Source organism: Manacus candei, unplaced genomic scaffold (assembly GCF_025592945.1).
Source record: "Manacus candei isolate 608988 ecotype Guabito, Panama unplaced genomic scaffold, ASM2559294v1 h1tg000047l, whole genome shotgun sequence".
NCBI classification, from domain to species: Eukaryota; Metazoa; Chordata; class Aves; order Passeriformes; family Pipridae; genus Manacus; species Manacus candei.
In genome coordinates, this window is record NW_026138095.1 from 10,222,151 (window position 1) to 10,234,959 (window position 12,809).

At 58.0% G+C, this 12,809-nt stretch overlaps 1 protein-coding gene across 2 annotated transcripts in view; it reads left to right on the forward strand.

Moving 5' to 3' along the window:
- Positions 1 to 286: 286 nt before the first annotated feature.
- ARHGAP44 (Rho GTPase activating protein 44) overlaps positions 287 to 12,809 on the forward strand; it is a 30,476-nt gene continuing 17,953 nt past the window's right edge. The window contains exon 1 of one of the 2 annotated variants that reach the window (XM_051797485.1): positions 287 to 813. In XM_051797485.1, the coding sequence (XP_051653445.1) occupies positions 395 to 813 (419 nt within the window). In that variant the 5' untranslated portion in view covers positions 287 to 394. The remainder of the gene's footprint in view (positions 814 to 12,809) is intronic. The other variant, XM_051797484.1, reaches the window with a different exon arrangement.

Genomic DNA, 12,809 nt, shown 5'->3' on the forward strand with positions numbered 1-12,809 from the left:
CCAGCCAGGTGCTGTTTAAACCTGCCCCAGCCCCGAGTGTCCCCAGTCCCGGGGACTCCGGGGAGCGGAGGTGGGCGATGCCGCGGGAGGAAGCCGGGCGTTGGCAAGGAGTGCCGGAGTGATGCTGGAGCGGCGCCAGGGGATGCTGAGGCGGTGTTGGGGGTGTTAGGCGAATTCCAGGGGAGATGCTAAAGGATGCCAGGAGATCCCGGGGGATGCTGGGGCCGTGCCAAGGGATGCCGAGGTGATGTCGGGGGGGATGGCAGGGGAGGCTGGAGAGATGCTGAGGCCATGTCACGGGATCTAAGGGGACGGCAGGTGATGCCGGGGCATGCCAGAGGGATGCCGGGGGGATGCCAGGTGATGCCGAGGCCATGTCAAGGGATGCTGAGGGATGCCGGGGAGGACGCCGGGGCCACGCCCAGGGATGTCGGAGGATATCAGGGAATGCCGGGGGGGATGCTCGGCTCCAGACTCGCTCCCAGACCCCCCCACGCCCTGCAGAGCCCGCCGGGGCGGGCGGCCCCGGACTACATTTCCCATCTCCGCCGCGGCCGGGGGCGGTGCGGGGCGGTGCGGGGGGCGCGGAGCGCAGGCGGAGGCGCGGAGCGGCGCAGGGGCGGCGGGGCCCGCTCGGCCCGGCTCGGCTCGGCTCGGCCCGGCCCGGCTCGGTGCCGGGCGGGGATGCGGGAGGGGCGGCCCGCGGCCCCCGGCCCCGCTGCCCGCCCGCACCGCCCGCACCGCCCGCACCGCCGCCACCATGAAGAAGCAATTCAACCGCATGCGCCAGCTCGCCAACCAGACCGTGGGCAGGTAGGGATGGGGATAGGATGGGAAGGGGTGGGGATGGGACGGGGATTGAACGGGGATAGGGATGGGGATGAGGATGCGGATGGGGATCCTGACTGCTCCCTGCCCACCCCACCGCCCCCATCCCGCACCCTGCCTGCCTCCTGCCCGTTCCGCCTGCCCCGCCGCACCCGCACCTGCCCGTTCCCTTCCTGCCCCACCGCCCCGATCCAGCGACCTGCCTGCCTCCTGCCCGTTCCCTGCCTGCCCCGCTATCCCAACCCAACACCCTCCCTGTGTCCTGCCTGCCCCACTGCCCCAGTCTCATGCCCTGCCTGTGCTCTGCCTGCCCCACTGACCTGATCCTGCACCCTCCCCATGCCCCTGCCTCCTGCCCTGCTGCCCTGGCTCCCTGTCCGTGCTCTGCCAGCCTCACTGCCCTCATCCCACTCTCCACCTACATCGTGTCTTCCCTGCCTGCCCCACTACCCTGATTCTGCAGCCCACCTGTGTCCTGCCTGCCCAGTGCCACTCCAGAATGCCCACCCCCTGCCTGCCCCACTGCCCCTAATCCCACAGCTTCCTGCAGCTTCCCTGCCTGCTCCCTGCCTGTACCCTGCCACCCCCTACCCCTGCCTGCTCCCTTGCTCTCTGCCTGCCCCACTGCCTCTGATCCTGTGCCTTGGCTGCTCCCTGCCAGCCCCACTGCTCCATCTCCCTTCCTGTACCCTGCCTGCTCCCTGCCCTCTTCCTATTGCCCCTGTTCCTGCCCACGCTCTGCCCATCCTCCTGCCCCTGTCCCTCAGCTTGCCCCCTGCCTGCCCCACAGCCTTCCTGCCCCCTGTGTGCCCCTTGCCCTGCTGCCTGCATCCTACCTGCTCCTTGCCTGCACCCTGACACCCTCTGTCCTCACCTTGCCCCATTCCCTGCTCCGTGCCTGCCCTGATCCTTGCCTGCCCCATTCCCTGCTCCCTGCCTGTCCCACTGCCTGCTGCCTGCCTGCCCTACTGCTCCTAGGCCCACCTCCCCTCCTCCCTGCCCATTCCCTGCCTCCTCCCCCAACTGCACTCCTCGCCCCACACCCTGCCTGTTCGTTAACCCCTGCCTGACCCACTGCACCCACCCTGCCCTGCTGCCCCCGTTGCCCCTGTCCCACACCCTGCCCCCTGTACCCACTGCTCCCTGCCTGCCCATCCCCTGTGCCAGGGCCAGGCTGCAGGAACACCCTCTCTCCAGACACCCTCATGCTGTGGGGTGCCCCAGTGTGCTGCCCCCCAGCACCCCTGGCTGGCTGTGGGGCCAGGGCCACATCGGGGTGTGGATGAAGGGGCTGTGCCCACGGGAGTGCCCGTGTGCGCCGGAGCATGGCCAGGCCCGGGATTTGATCGTGCCTGTTGTGTAATTCCTGGAGATTTTCCGGGGGGGGGAAGGAGGGAGGGAGAGGATTTGTTTGTTTTTTTCTTCCCATGGTGGCACTGGGGCACCAGCACAGCCAGGGCATTGGGATCAGCATCCTCTTCCAGATCTGAGGGCTTGGGGTTTCCGCTGGCATCCCCTGCATCCCCCTCTCTGTGTCCCCCATGGCAATGGGGGGACATCCCGCCGGCTCGGGGCCCATTGCCGGGCTGGGGTCAGGCTGCTGGCACATGGCACGGGGAGGGATGGCAGCGGGCACTGCTGTGGGGCTGTGGCAGCAGTGCAGGAGAATGTGGGAACGTGATTTGGGAGCGTGCTGAAGGAACCTGGTGTGGGAGCACGGTGTGGGAACAGTGCGGGAGCAGAGTGGCAGGAACATGGTGCAAGAATGTGGTGAGGGAATGTGGTTTGGGAGCGTGCTCCAGGAATCTGGTGTGGGAGCACGGTGGGGGAATCTGGTGCAGAAGTGCAGTGTGGGAACGTGGGGCAGGAGCACGGTGTGGGAATGTGGTGTGGGAGCGTGGTGTGGGATCACGGTACAGGGAACATGGCACAGGGAATGTGGTGCGGGAGTGCAGTGCTGGAGCGTGGCGTGGGATCATGGCACAGGGAACATGGCACAGGGAATGTGGTGTGGGATCATGGCACGGGGAACATGGCATGGGGAACATGGCACAGGGAATGTGGTGTGGGATCATGGCACGGAGAACATGGCACAGGGAATGTGGTGTGGGATCATGGCACAGGGAACGTGGCACAGGGAATGTGGTGTGGGATCATGGCATGGGGAACATGGGATGGGGAACATGGCACAGGGAATGTGCTGTGGGAGTGCAGTGCTGGAGCGTGGCATGGGATCATGGCACAGGGAACATGGCACAGGGAATGTGGCGTGGGATCATGGCACAGAGAATATGGCACAGGGAATGTGGCGTGGGATCATGGCACGGGGATCATGGCACGGAGAACATGGCACAGGGAGCGTGGCATGGAAGCACGGTGCAGGAGCGTGGTGTGGGAGGGTGGCACGGGGAACATGGCCCGTGGATCACGCTGTGGGAATGTGGTGCGGGAGCGCTGAGGGAGCAGCACTTGCCTCCCTTGGGGGAGCAGCAGGAGGAGGCTGGTCTGGGGACAGGGCGTGTGATTTTCTCCAGGTTCGCTCTCTGGACGCCCCGAGGGGGTTTGCTGTGTCTCCGGGGGGGTTTGGCACATCTTCCCCCCACACGGGAGGGGTGTCCCCGTGTCCCCCCACCCCGCGGGGAGCCGTGAGCCGGGCACCGCGCACACGCCCGGCCTCAAAATGGTGCCGCTGACACGGCGAGGAGCATCCTCCTTCCCGCATCCTCCTTCCTGCATCCTCCTTCCCGCATCCTCCTTCCCGCATCCTCCTTCCCGCATCCCCGGGAGCGCGGGGGCAGTGCCGGCTCCCTGCAGCCCGGGGAACGGGGCCAGCGGCCGGGGGCTGCTAAACCCCTATAATCCTCTTAGGGCTCCCTGCGACGCCGGCTCGTGACGGGCAGGGGGAGGCTCCGGTGGCTCCCGGCTCGTCGGCTGCCTGCAGAGCTGCCCCTGCTGCCAGAACCTCCGCGCTGGGCTGAATGTGGGGAGTGTGGCCCCCTCTTCGCTGGGATGGGGCAGCTGGATCCTCCTCAGGGCACAACAGGAGCTCGGGGACCATCCTCTTCCTCAGCCCTACTCCGCTGGTCCCCATTATCCCTCTTCCCACTGTGCAGTCCTGAGCAGACCTCTCCAGACAGCTGGAAATCAGGAGTAATAGATAGGATTAAGGAATAATAGATGGAAATAGGGAATAATAAAAGGAAGTAGGGAATAATACATGCAAATGTGGAATAACACGTGCAAATGTGGAATAAGACATGCAGATGTGGAATAATATGTGCAAATGAGGAATAATTAATGGAAATGAGGTAGAATTAATAGAAATAAGGAATAACAAATCGAAATAAGGAATAAAAGTGGAAATAAGGAATAATAAATGGAAATAAGGAATAAAAATGGAAATAAGGAATAATAAGTGGAAATAAAGAAGAATAATAGAACCCTGGTGTTTTGTCTCCCCTGGGAAAGGCTCACTGGGGTGCCTGCACCATAACTCTCTGGGGTCTGAGGGGTGGCCCCTCCTGCTTGTCACCAAACCCCAGTGGGCCACCATCACCCTGCAGTGGCAGTGCCTCTGAATCTGGGGCTGGGGTCAACCAGGGTGGATGCTGTCCTGGGGCTGGGGTCTGTGCTCACGTGGAGGTTGTCTCCTGGGGGGAGATGGGAGCCTTGGGGGCAATGGTGGCATCCAGCTGGTGTATCTGTGTCACCTATCCCAGCAGCTCCCAGAAGATCCCATTGGTTCCCCCTCAGCACAGCGGGGAGGCTGGGGGGACACTGGGGACAGCAGGGACATCTGCCCAGCCATCCTGCAGGGTGGGCAGAGCCAAGTCCCAACCCCTGGTGGCTCTTCCTACTTTTGATGGTGCAATTTCCTTAAAAAATGGAAGAAAACAGGCAACTGAAGGGAAAACCCTTTCCATGGATCTGTCAGATGCCAGAAGGGGACAGGCAGGAGCAGCCCTTTGTCCCTGGGGTGGCCTCAGCTGGCACTGGGGTGGGGGCAGTGAGGGACCATCTGCAGCCAAGGGACAGGGGTCACCCACAGGGGTCAGGGTTAATGTTGGGGTCCAGATGAGGGTCAGGATTAAGATTAGGGTCAAAATGAGGGTTTGGGTCAGGATTAGAGTTAGGGTCAAGGTTAATGTTAGGGTCAGGGTTATAGTTAGGATAAGGTAAGGGTTAGAGTCAGGATTAGGTTTAGAGTCAAGGTTAAGGTCAGGATCAGGATAAGGATGAGAACTGGGTTTGGGGTCAGGAAAGGGTCAAGATCAGTATTAGGGGGCCAGTGAGGACCTCCTGACCCCCCTGGAGAGAGCAGCAGCCCCTGCAGGTGCTGGGGTGCCCAGTTTGTGTGACAGGACCAGCCGGAGCATCCCCATGCTCTGCTGGGCCCTGAGCACAGTGTTTATTTTATTATTTTAATTTAATCTTATTTTATTTTATTTTACTTTGTTTTACTTTGTTTTATTTTATTTTGGTCATTTCACTAATAGAAAGAGCTGGGGATGCCCAGCCCAGCCCTTTGTTTGGTACCTGACCTTGGGGACAGTTGTTGTGTCCAGTCTGAAAAGGGCCATAATATTTATCTCCATGGGCTAGAAAAAGGAAAGAGAAGAGAAATCAATAAGTGGCTGTAAAACACTCTGAGGATGTTTCTTGCAAAGTGCTTTCATTTTTATTTGTGTTTATTTATCCATCCCATCGGGGACTGAACTGGTGGGAGCTCCACCCTGGCTCTGAGGTGATGGGATGATGGCACGAGGGTGTTGCCACCCACTCCAGTGGCCCAAACAGCCCTGTGAATTTTCCAGAATGGGCTCAATATGGAGGTTTTTTCCTTTGGGATTAAAACAGGCACTTGCAGCCACGTGCAGCTGGGTTCCCAAAAGGCACAGTGGGCATGGAGGACACCAGGGATCATGGCAGCAGCTTGGAGGGGTTGGATTTTTCCTCCTAGTCCTTCCTGAACATCCCACACTGTATCCCCATTCTGGGGGGGGGAAGCTGTGGCATTTTGGTCTGGATGGCACTTTGGTGGCTCTCAGGGCAGATGTTTTTCCCAGCACCAGCACTTGCACATCAGTACAAAGCCTCTAAACACTGAGGGTTTATTCTTGGTGCAGCAAGAATATTCGGCAAGAAATAAGGACATTTTATTCCGCTTGTGCGAAACAAGGACAGAGGGAATAGAAGCACCACCTGGGATTTCTTCTGATGGGATTTGCTGGAGGGAACAACACCCTTTAAATAGCTGGGCTCCCCATCTGCACTTTGGGGTGCCAGTGACTCTCTATCAGCAGACCCCCCTGGGAATTTTGGCCCTGCCGCCGGTGCCGGCAGCATCCCCGCAGCCTTGGGGATATTTTTATCCTCCTCACCAGGCAGCAGCTCTGGCAAACTGGAATATTCATGGAGCAGGCTGAAGGTTTTGTCCCCACTCCAGCAGCCTCAGGGCTCTTCGCTCTGCAGGGGCTTCTCCATGATTTCTAAATCGGGATCAAAGCCCAGTCAGGATGCGACCCCGGGGAGGGATGTGCCAGGAGTAAAAGGCTTCAAACATCCCATGCTGAAGGCACAGAGAGCTCACAGCTGGGAGAAGGGCAGGATAGGAGGAGAAGAGGAGTCTTGCCTTTAAAACTCTGTCCCCCATTTTGCTCTGATTCCTTTGGTTTTCCCAGCTGTGGGCAGAAGGATGATGGAAAGCTGGACCAGCCTTCCCTGCCTGTGTCATCCTGCTTTTTCCAGCCTGGCTCGGCCAAAGGCGGGCAAGCTGCCAGGGGCTGAGCCCTGGCACTGGGACTGCTGGGTGGGCATCACTGCCTTCAGGTGCAGGTTTGGGACACGGGGGCTGTCACACCGTGTCACCCACGGGCAGGACCAGCCCGGGGAGCGCTGGAGGAGGCGGCGGCGGGGCCGTCTCGCCGTGTCTCGCTGGATGTTGCCGTCGGAGTCGTCTCCCCGAGGGATCTGAGCAGCGATTTGAGGATATAAATATTTGATGTTTTGCTTCTTTGCCTGCTAAAAAGGCACCGGGAAGAATCCGCAGCTCAGTTTGGGCTCAGCAGATCCTGGTTGTGCACCACTGGATCGTGTGTCCCCAGGGATGTGGTGGCCAGCACAGCTCAGGTGGCGGCAGAAGCTGAGGACGGCGCAGTCCTTGGACCAGCATCCAACCTGGATTGCAATGCCCAGCGCTTCCAGGGCTTTTCTGGATGACAACCAAGGAGCTTCCTCCCCCTCTGGCACATGCAGTGGATCCTCAATGGTTTTTTCGAGTTGTGTGGTTGAACCTCACCTCGCCAACCTTGCCAACCTCTCCAACCTCGCCAACCTCACCCTCTGGGCTTGAGGGACTGCAGGACCTGGAATTTTCCCACAAGTACCAGGCAGGTGCATCAGCACCACAGGGAGATGTGGCAAGACCAGGATGGAGCCGGGCACTGACCCACCCATGGGAGTGAACGCTGCTGGTGCGGGACAGCCTTGGCTGGGTCCTCATATCTCCCTCTCCTGCCCTCAGCCAGGAGGTTACTTTTAGGCTGGAGCAAGGAGAAATCGGGGGAATCAGCGTTGGTAATTAAATAGTGATTAAATATTTATGGGCAGACTGCAGGGACGGGTGGCCAGGAATGGGGTGAAAGGGGTATTTTGGGCAGGAAGGGTGGGCCAGAGGGTCCTCAAGGCAGACACACTGTGCCTCTGGAGATACATCCTTGCTCCTGCTGTCCCCGTGCCGGGTGAAGCTCTGCCCACCAGCTGGGCATGATGCTTTTCCCACTCAGAGATAGTATTGCCATGAAATCCTTGTTGTGTTTGGAGTTTTGCTGGCTCAGGGTCAAATCCCCCACTGGCAGCTCCTTGTCTCAGGTGGTCGGAGCATCACAGGGGGACAGTGGCAGGGGCAGGGGTGGGCACTGTGATGGAGGGTCCAGCCAGAAGGAGTTGTCTGGCATCAGCAGATGCTCTGGGGAAGCACTGGCTCTGCTGTACCTCCCCAGGTCAAGGCACTGGAAAGTCATGTATTTATGTGGGAATCAACATAATTTGCTTGATTGGTGTTGATTTCTGCTGGCAGCAATTAGTTTTTGCAGAAGCCAATGCCTGACCACACAGTGGCTGCATCCCCTGGTTGTTTGCTTTAAGTCTCTGTATTAATTGCCCTTTTTCCTCCCAGCTGCTTGCAGGGACTGAGTGTCTGGGTGCTGGCTGAGAGGTGCCTGGGTCTGTGCTGGGAAAAACAGCCCCAGGGTGCTGGAAACCTGGAGGGGAAGGGGAGGAGCAGGCTTTTGTTTGCTGAAAGGAAAGAGGAAAGAAAGCATTGAGGGCTGGTGCTGCTGGCTGCCTCTCCAAGGGATGCTCCCACAGGATGCATGGAACTCGTATGGCATGAAGTTTTGGGGGATTAGGGACCAGCCAGGGAAATTGGGGGTCCCTGCACCCCTCCCTTGGGTACTGTTCTTTGCTCAGGACACCTTGCATGGTCAAAACCCACCGTCTCTGGTTCCCTGGGGAAGTCGTGACCCAGCACAGGAGCCCTGGGGACTCACCCTGGGGATGGAAATAAATGGGTGTAAAGGATGGCCCAGACCTGGTCCTGGCTTAAACTGGTGCCAAGAGGACATTTTACTGGTGCCACCAGTTGCCTGCTCTGATGTACGGGAGCTGCAGCCACCGGATCACCCCTTCCCACACACCAGACCTGTGTGGTCTGTTTGGGGTGTGGGGTTTTGGGGTAGGCACAGGTGGGCCCTGAACTCTACCAGGGTGTGAGGGAGGGGGACTGATGTACCCCAGGGTGTGGGAGTCTGGGTCCCTCTGCTCTCCCTTGGGGGTCTCTGGAACCCCCTCGAATTGCTTCGATAGCAATTTGGGAAGGAGATGGGTTTGTGCAGGCAGGAGCTCAGCTGCCTCCTGTGGGCCTGGGCAGGTCCTGGGGTCCTTTGGGATTGGGGTGACAGTCAGCCCACAGCAGAGGTGGAATTCAGGGATCTCTGACCCCAGGAATGGGGCATGGAGCGGGCTGGGATGGACTGGGGGTGCTGGGGAGGAACTGGGGTGTGTCAGGTGGGACTGGGGGGAATGGGATGGGCTGAGGGGTGTTCTGGGAATGGACTGGGGGTGTGCTGGGGATGGACTGGGGCGTGGCAGGTATGGGTGAAGGATGGTGGGCTGCTGGGGATAGGCTGGGGGCTTGCTGGGGAGGAACTGGGGGGTGCTGAGGATGGACTGGGGGATGCCAGGAGGGGATGGGGGTTGCTGAGGAAGGTCTTTGGGGGGTGCTGTGGAGGAACTGAGAGGTGCTGGGGATGGGTTCGGGTGTGCCTGGAGGGGCTGGGGGTTTCCTTGGTTGGGATCAAGATGCCAGGCTGGAACAGGGAGGGCATCTCTGCTGGAGCCAGACATGTTTCCCAGCATCAGGCACATCCAGACTGGTCCCTCTTGGCGCTGTCGGGGGTTTCTGCAGGGCTGTGATTTCAGGAGTGCTTTTGTGCTTTGGGCTCCAAAGTCCCACAGGGTCTGAACTCAGCTCTGGAGACTAAGCTGGGAGCTGGGGCTCCTGAATCCAGAGGGTTTCAGCAAGTGGTTCTCCCTGGGGATGGGAAGCCAAGACGAGAGAGTTTGTGGAAGGCACAGGGACCCTCACCCATCCTTGAGTGGGGCATTGCTTGGAGCACAATATGGGAGGGAGAAGAAAGCACCAAGCAGGGTTTGTTGAGCTGAGTGGAGATGCTCAGGGCTGTGGAGATGCTCAGGGCTATGGAGATGCTCAGGGCTGAGCCTGCTGGAGATGCTTTGCCGAAATCCCAGGGAGATGCTGCCATCCCACTGCTCCAGAAAATGCTACTGGGTGCCAAAGAGGTGGCACTGGGGTCTCCTTGAGCATCTCTGATGTTGATCAAGGGCTCAGCACCCAAAAAATACCCTCCAAGGCAGGCAGGATGGAACCAGGGATGTGCAGGAGAGTCTCATCTCCCTGGCTGCTCCCAGGCAGGGTGTGCATTTGCCTCCAAGCATCACTTGCTTCAGGCTCACAGGATGGCTCATAAAACCATATAAGCTCCTGTAAAACCGCATTAACTTTAGGCTGAAAACTATTTAACGTTAGAAACGTAAGGGATATAATGGGATTTTTCCTGGAGGCATTAGCAGCATGGAGCTGGAGCGCAGTGTGATGTCAGGGGAGTGGGATGATGTTAATTTTTAGGTTTTACACATTAAATGGCCACGTGGAGCTTGGGCTGGATGTGCTGGGGGTTTGGAGGTGCCACGCGGTTCTGGTGCTCCTGGAGATGATTTGTAGGTTCCAGAGTGCTGCCAGCAGGACAGGTACAGAGACTTGCTCTGGGGGGAATCACTTGTATTTTTTTGGTGCATCCCAGGGCCAGGCTTTGCAGCTGGAGCTCTTTGTGGTGGCTGCTGGTGGCATCACCTGTAGGATCCAGGTGGCCTGGGGAAGGAGACTTGTCCCCAGTTTTGGCTGTGGAAAAACACCCCGTGGTGGCTCCTGGGACCGTGTTTTACCTCGCTGGGGAAGCCACGGTGTGGGAGCAGGATGATTCCTGGCTCTGGATGCTGGTGCCCAGCACTGGCAGGATGTGGGGCCTGGCTCCCACTGCTGTGACCAACCCCCATCCACTGCAGCCTATTGGTGGCTGTGGCATGTCCCCAAGGCCACACAGGGACTCCCATCCCCATCACAAACAGGAGGGCAGAAGAAGTGATTCTGCCCCTGGACTGGGCACTGCTGAGGCCTCACCTCGAGTGCTGTGTCCAGCTCTGGGCCCTCAGTTCAGGAAGGACATGGAGGGGCTGGAGCAGGTCCAGAGAAGGGCAGTGAGGCTGGGGAAGGGTCTGGAGCACAAGTGCTGTGAGGAGCAGCTGAGGGAGCTGGGGGGGCTCAGCCTGGAGAGGAGGAGGCTCAGGGGAGACCTTCTCACTCTCTGCAACTCCCTGACAGGAGGGGGGAGCCGGGGGGGTCGGGCTCTGCTCCCAGGAACCAGCAGTAGGACAAGAGGGCACAGCCTTGAGCTGCCCCCGGGCAGGTTTAGGTTGGACATTGGGAAGTTCTTCCCAGAGAGAGGGATCAGCCCTTGGAATGGGCTGCCCAGGGAGGGGGTGCAGTCCCCGTCCCTGGAGGGGTTTGAGCAGAGCCTGGATGTGGCATCAGTGCCATGGGCTGGGTGACAAGGTGGGGTTGGGTCATGGGTTGGACTGGATGATCTCAGAGGTCTTTTCCAACCTGGTTGGTTCTGTGATTCTGTGGAAAACATCCCAGCTCCCACAGATGACAAAATAAGGCAGGGAACCCCCTGCTCCTGCTGTGTGCCCATCGCTCTGCCACGGCCCTGGGCAGCTGTGCTGAGCAGCTCCAACAGCCTCTTTGCTTATTCCCATCCATAAAATGCTGCAGACTGTTTTTTCCCTGTTTTTAAAACCGACTTAATCACTGTCAGGTTCCCCAACCTGCTTGAGCATCCTGGAATGTGCATGGGGGGCTGTGCCAGGGGGTTGCTCTCCGTTAAAGCCACTGGGGTTTCTCCCACTGAGGATGTGCTTAAAAGCAGATCAAGGCCAGATTTTTGTTTTTCTGTTTGATTCATCATTTTCTGTTTCCAAAACACACATCAAATTGTAGCACAGGTTGGTTTGTGGCTGCTGGGAGAGAAACCTGGCAGTGCAGGACCCTGGGATGTGCAAATCCCATCCCCCAGCCTGGCTGGAAGAGGAGAAAACATATGAAAAAAAAAACAAACCACTTTTTATGTTAAAGTTTAGAAAGGATTCCTGGGGTTCCGAGGCAGCAGCAGCGACGTGCACCGGCAGTGCCTGCCTGTGGCTGTGCAGCGCTCACCTGACTCCCTGTCACCTCCCACTCCTTTGGGATGCTAAATATATCCCGAGCCGGGCGGGGGAGCAGGAACGGCCGTTGTGTCTGTGCTGGGGAATATTTGCTGCTTTTTTCCCTGTTTGTGCTAATTCTGTAGCGTTTCCAGGCCTGTCTAAATAAAGTGAAGGTGATTTCCAGAAGAGGAGGAGAAGCTGATCAGCTCTTGCTCCCGGGCAAGCAGCACATCACTTGTGCTTCTTATAGATGTTCATTTAGATATGTTCATTTAAATCCCTTTTCCCCCCCAATTAAAATAAATAGGGTTTTTAAAATTTATTGCTTTTTAGATTTATTTTTAAACCAATTTAAATCGGATGCTGGGACAACTTTAATACACAAAGTAGATGTAATGCAGTTGATTTGGTGAGACCCTGGCACAGGTTGCCCAGAGAAGCTGTGGCTGCCCCTGGATCCCTGGAAGTGTCCAAGGTCAGGTTGGATGGGGCTTGGAGCAACCTGGGCTAGTGGAAGGTGTCCCTGCCCATGACAGGGCGTGGAACAAATTGAGCTTTAAGGTCCCTTCCAACCCAAACTATTCTGGGATTCTGTGATTTACACTTTCTAAAAGGCTTTGGTGGTGTATCTGTGGATGAGCTGCTGCCGTGCCAGGCTTGCTCTCTGAACCTTGCTCTGCCTGTGTTTGCTCCTTATTTCCAGCGTTTCAATAATTCCCCCCATCTTTCCAACCTGAGAAACCACCTTGGATGGTAGAAAGAGACCAGGGCTCAGGAAATAAAGGTGTTTTTTAAGCGATGAGAGCACCAAGCTTTTGCTGTTCGTTAACGAACCTTTAGGGACTAATTGGCTGAATCACAGCTCTGCCTCAGCACATCTTGACAGAGCTCATTTTTCCAAGCGAGATGATGCCCTGACATTGTTAGAAACCCTGGGAAAATGAATAAATGATCCGGAGTGTGATGGTTTGAATGAGCCCGAGCAGATGTGGTGCGGAGCAGCCACGGGCTCTGCGGGCAGGATGCTGCGGGTGCACGTGAGGATGGCGGGTTTGTGTCTCCTTCTGCACCCCCAGCACTCCTCACTAGCGTAGGCAGAGGATGACACGGGCTCTGGAGCAGTAAATCCATCCCCA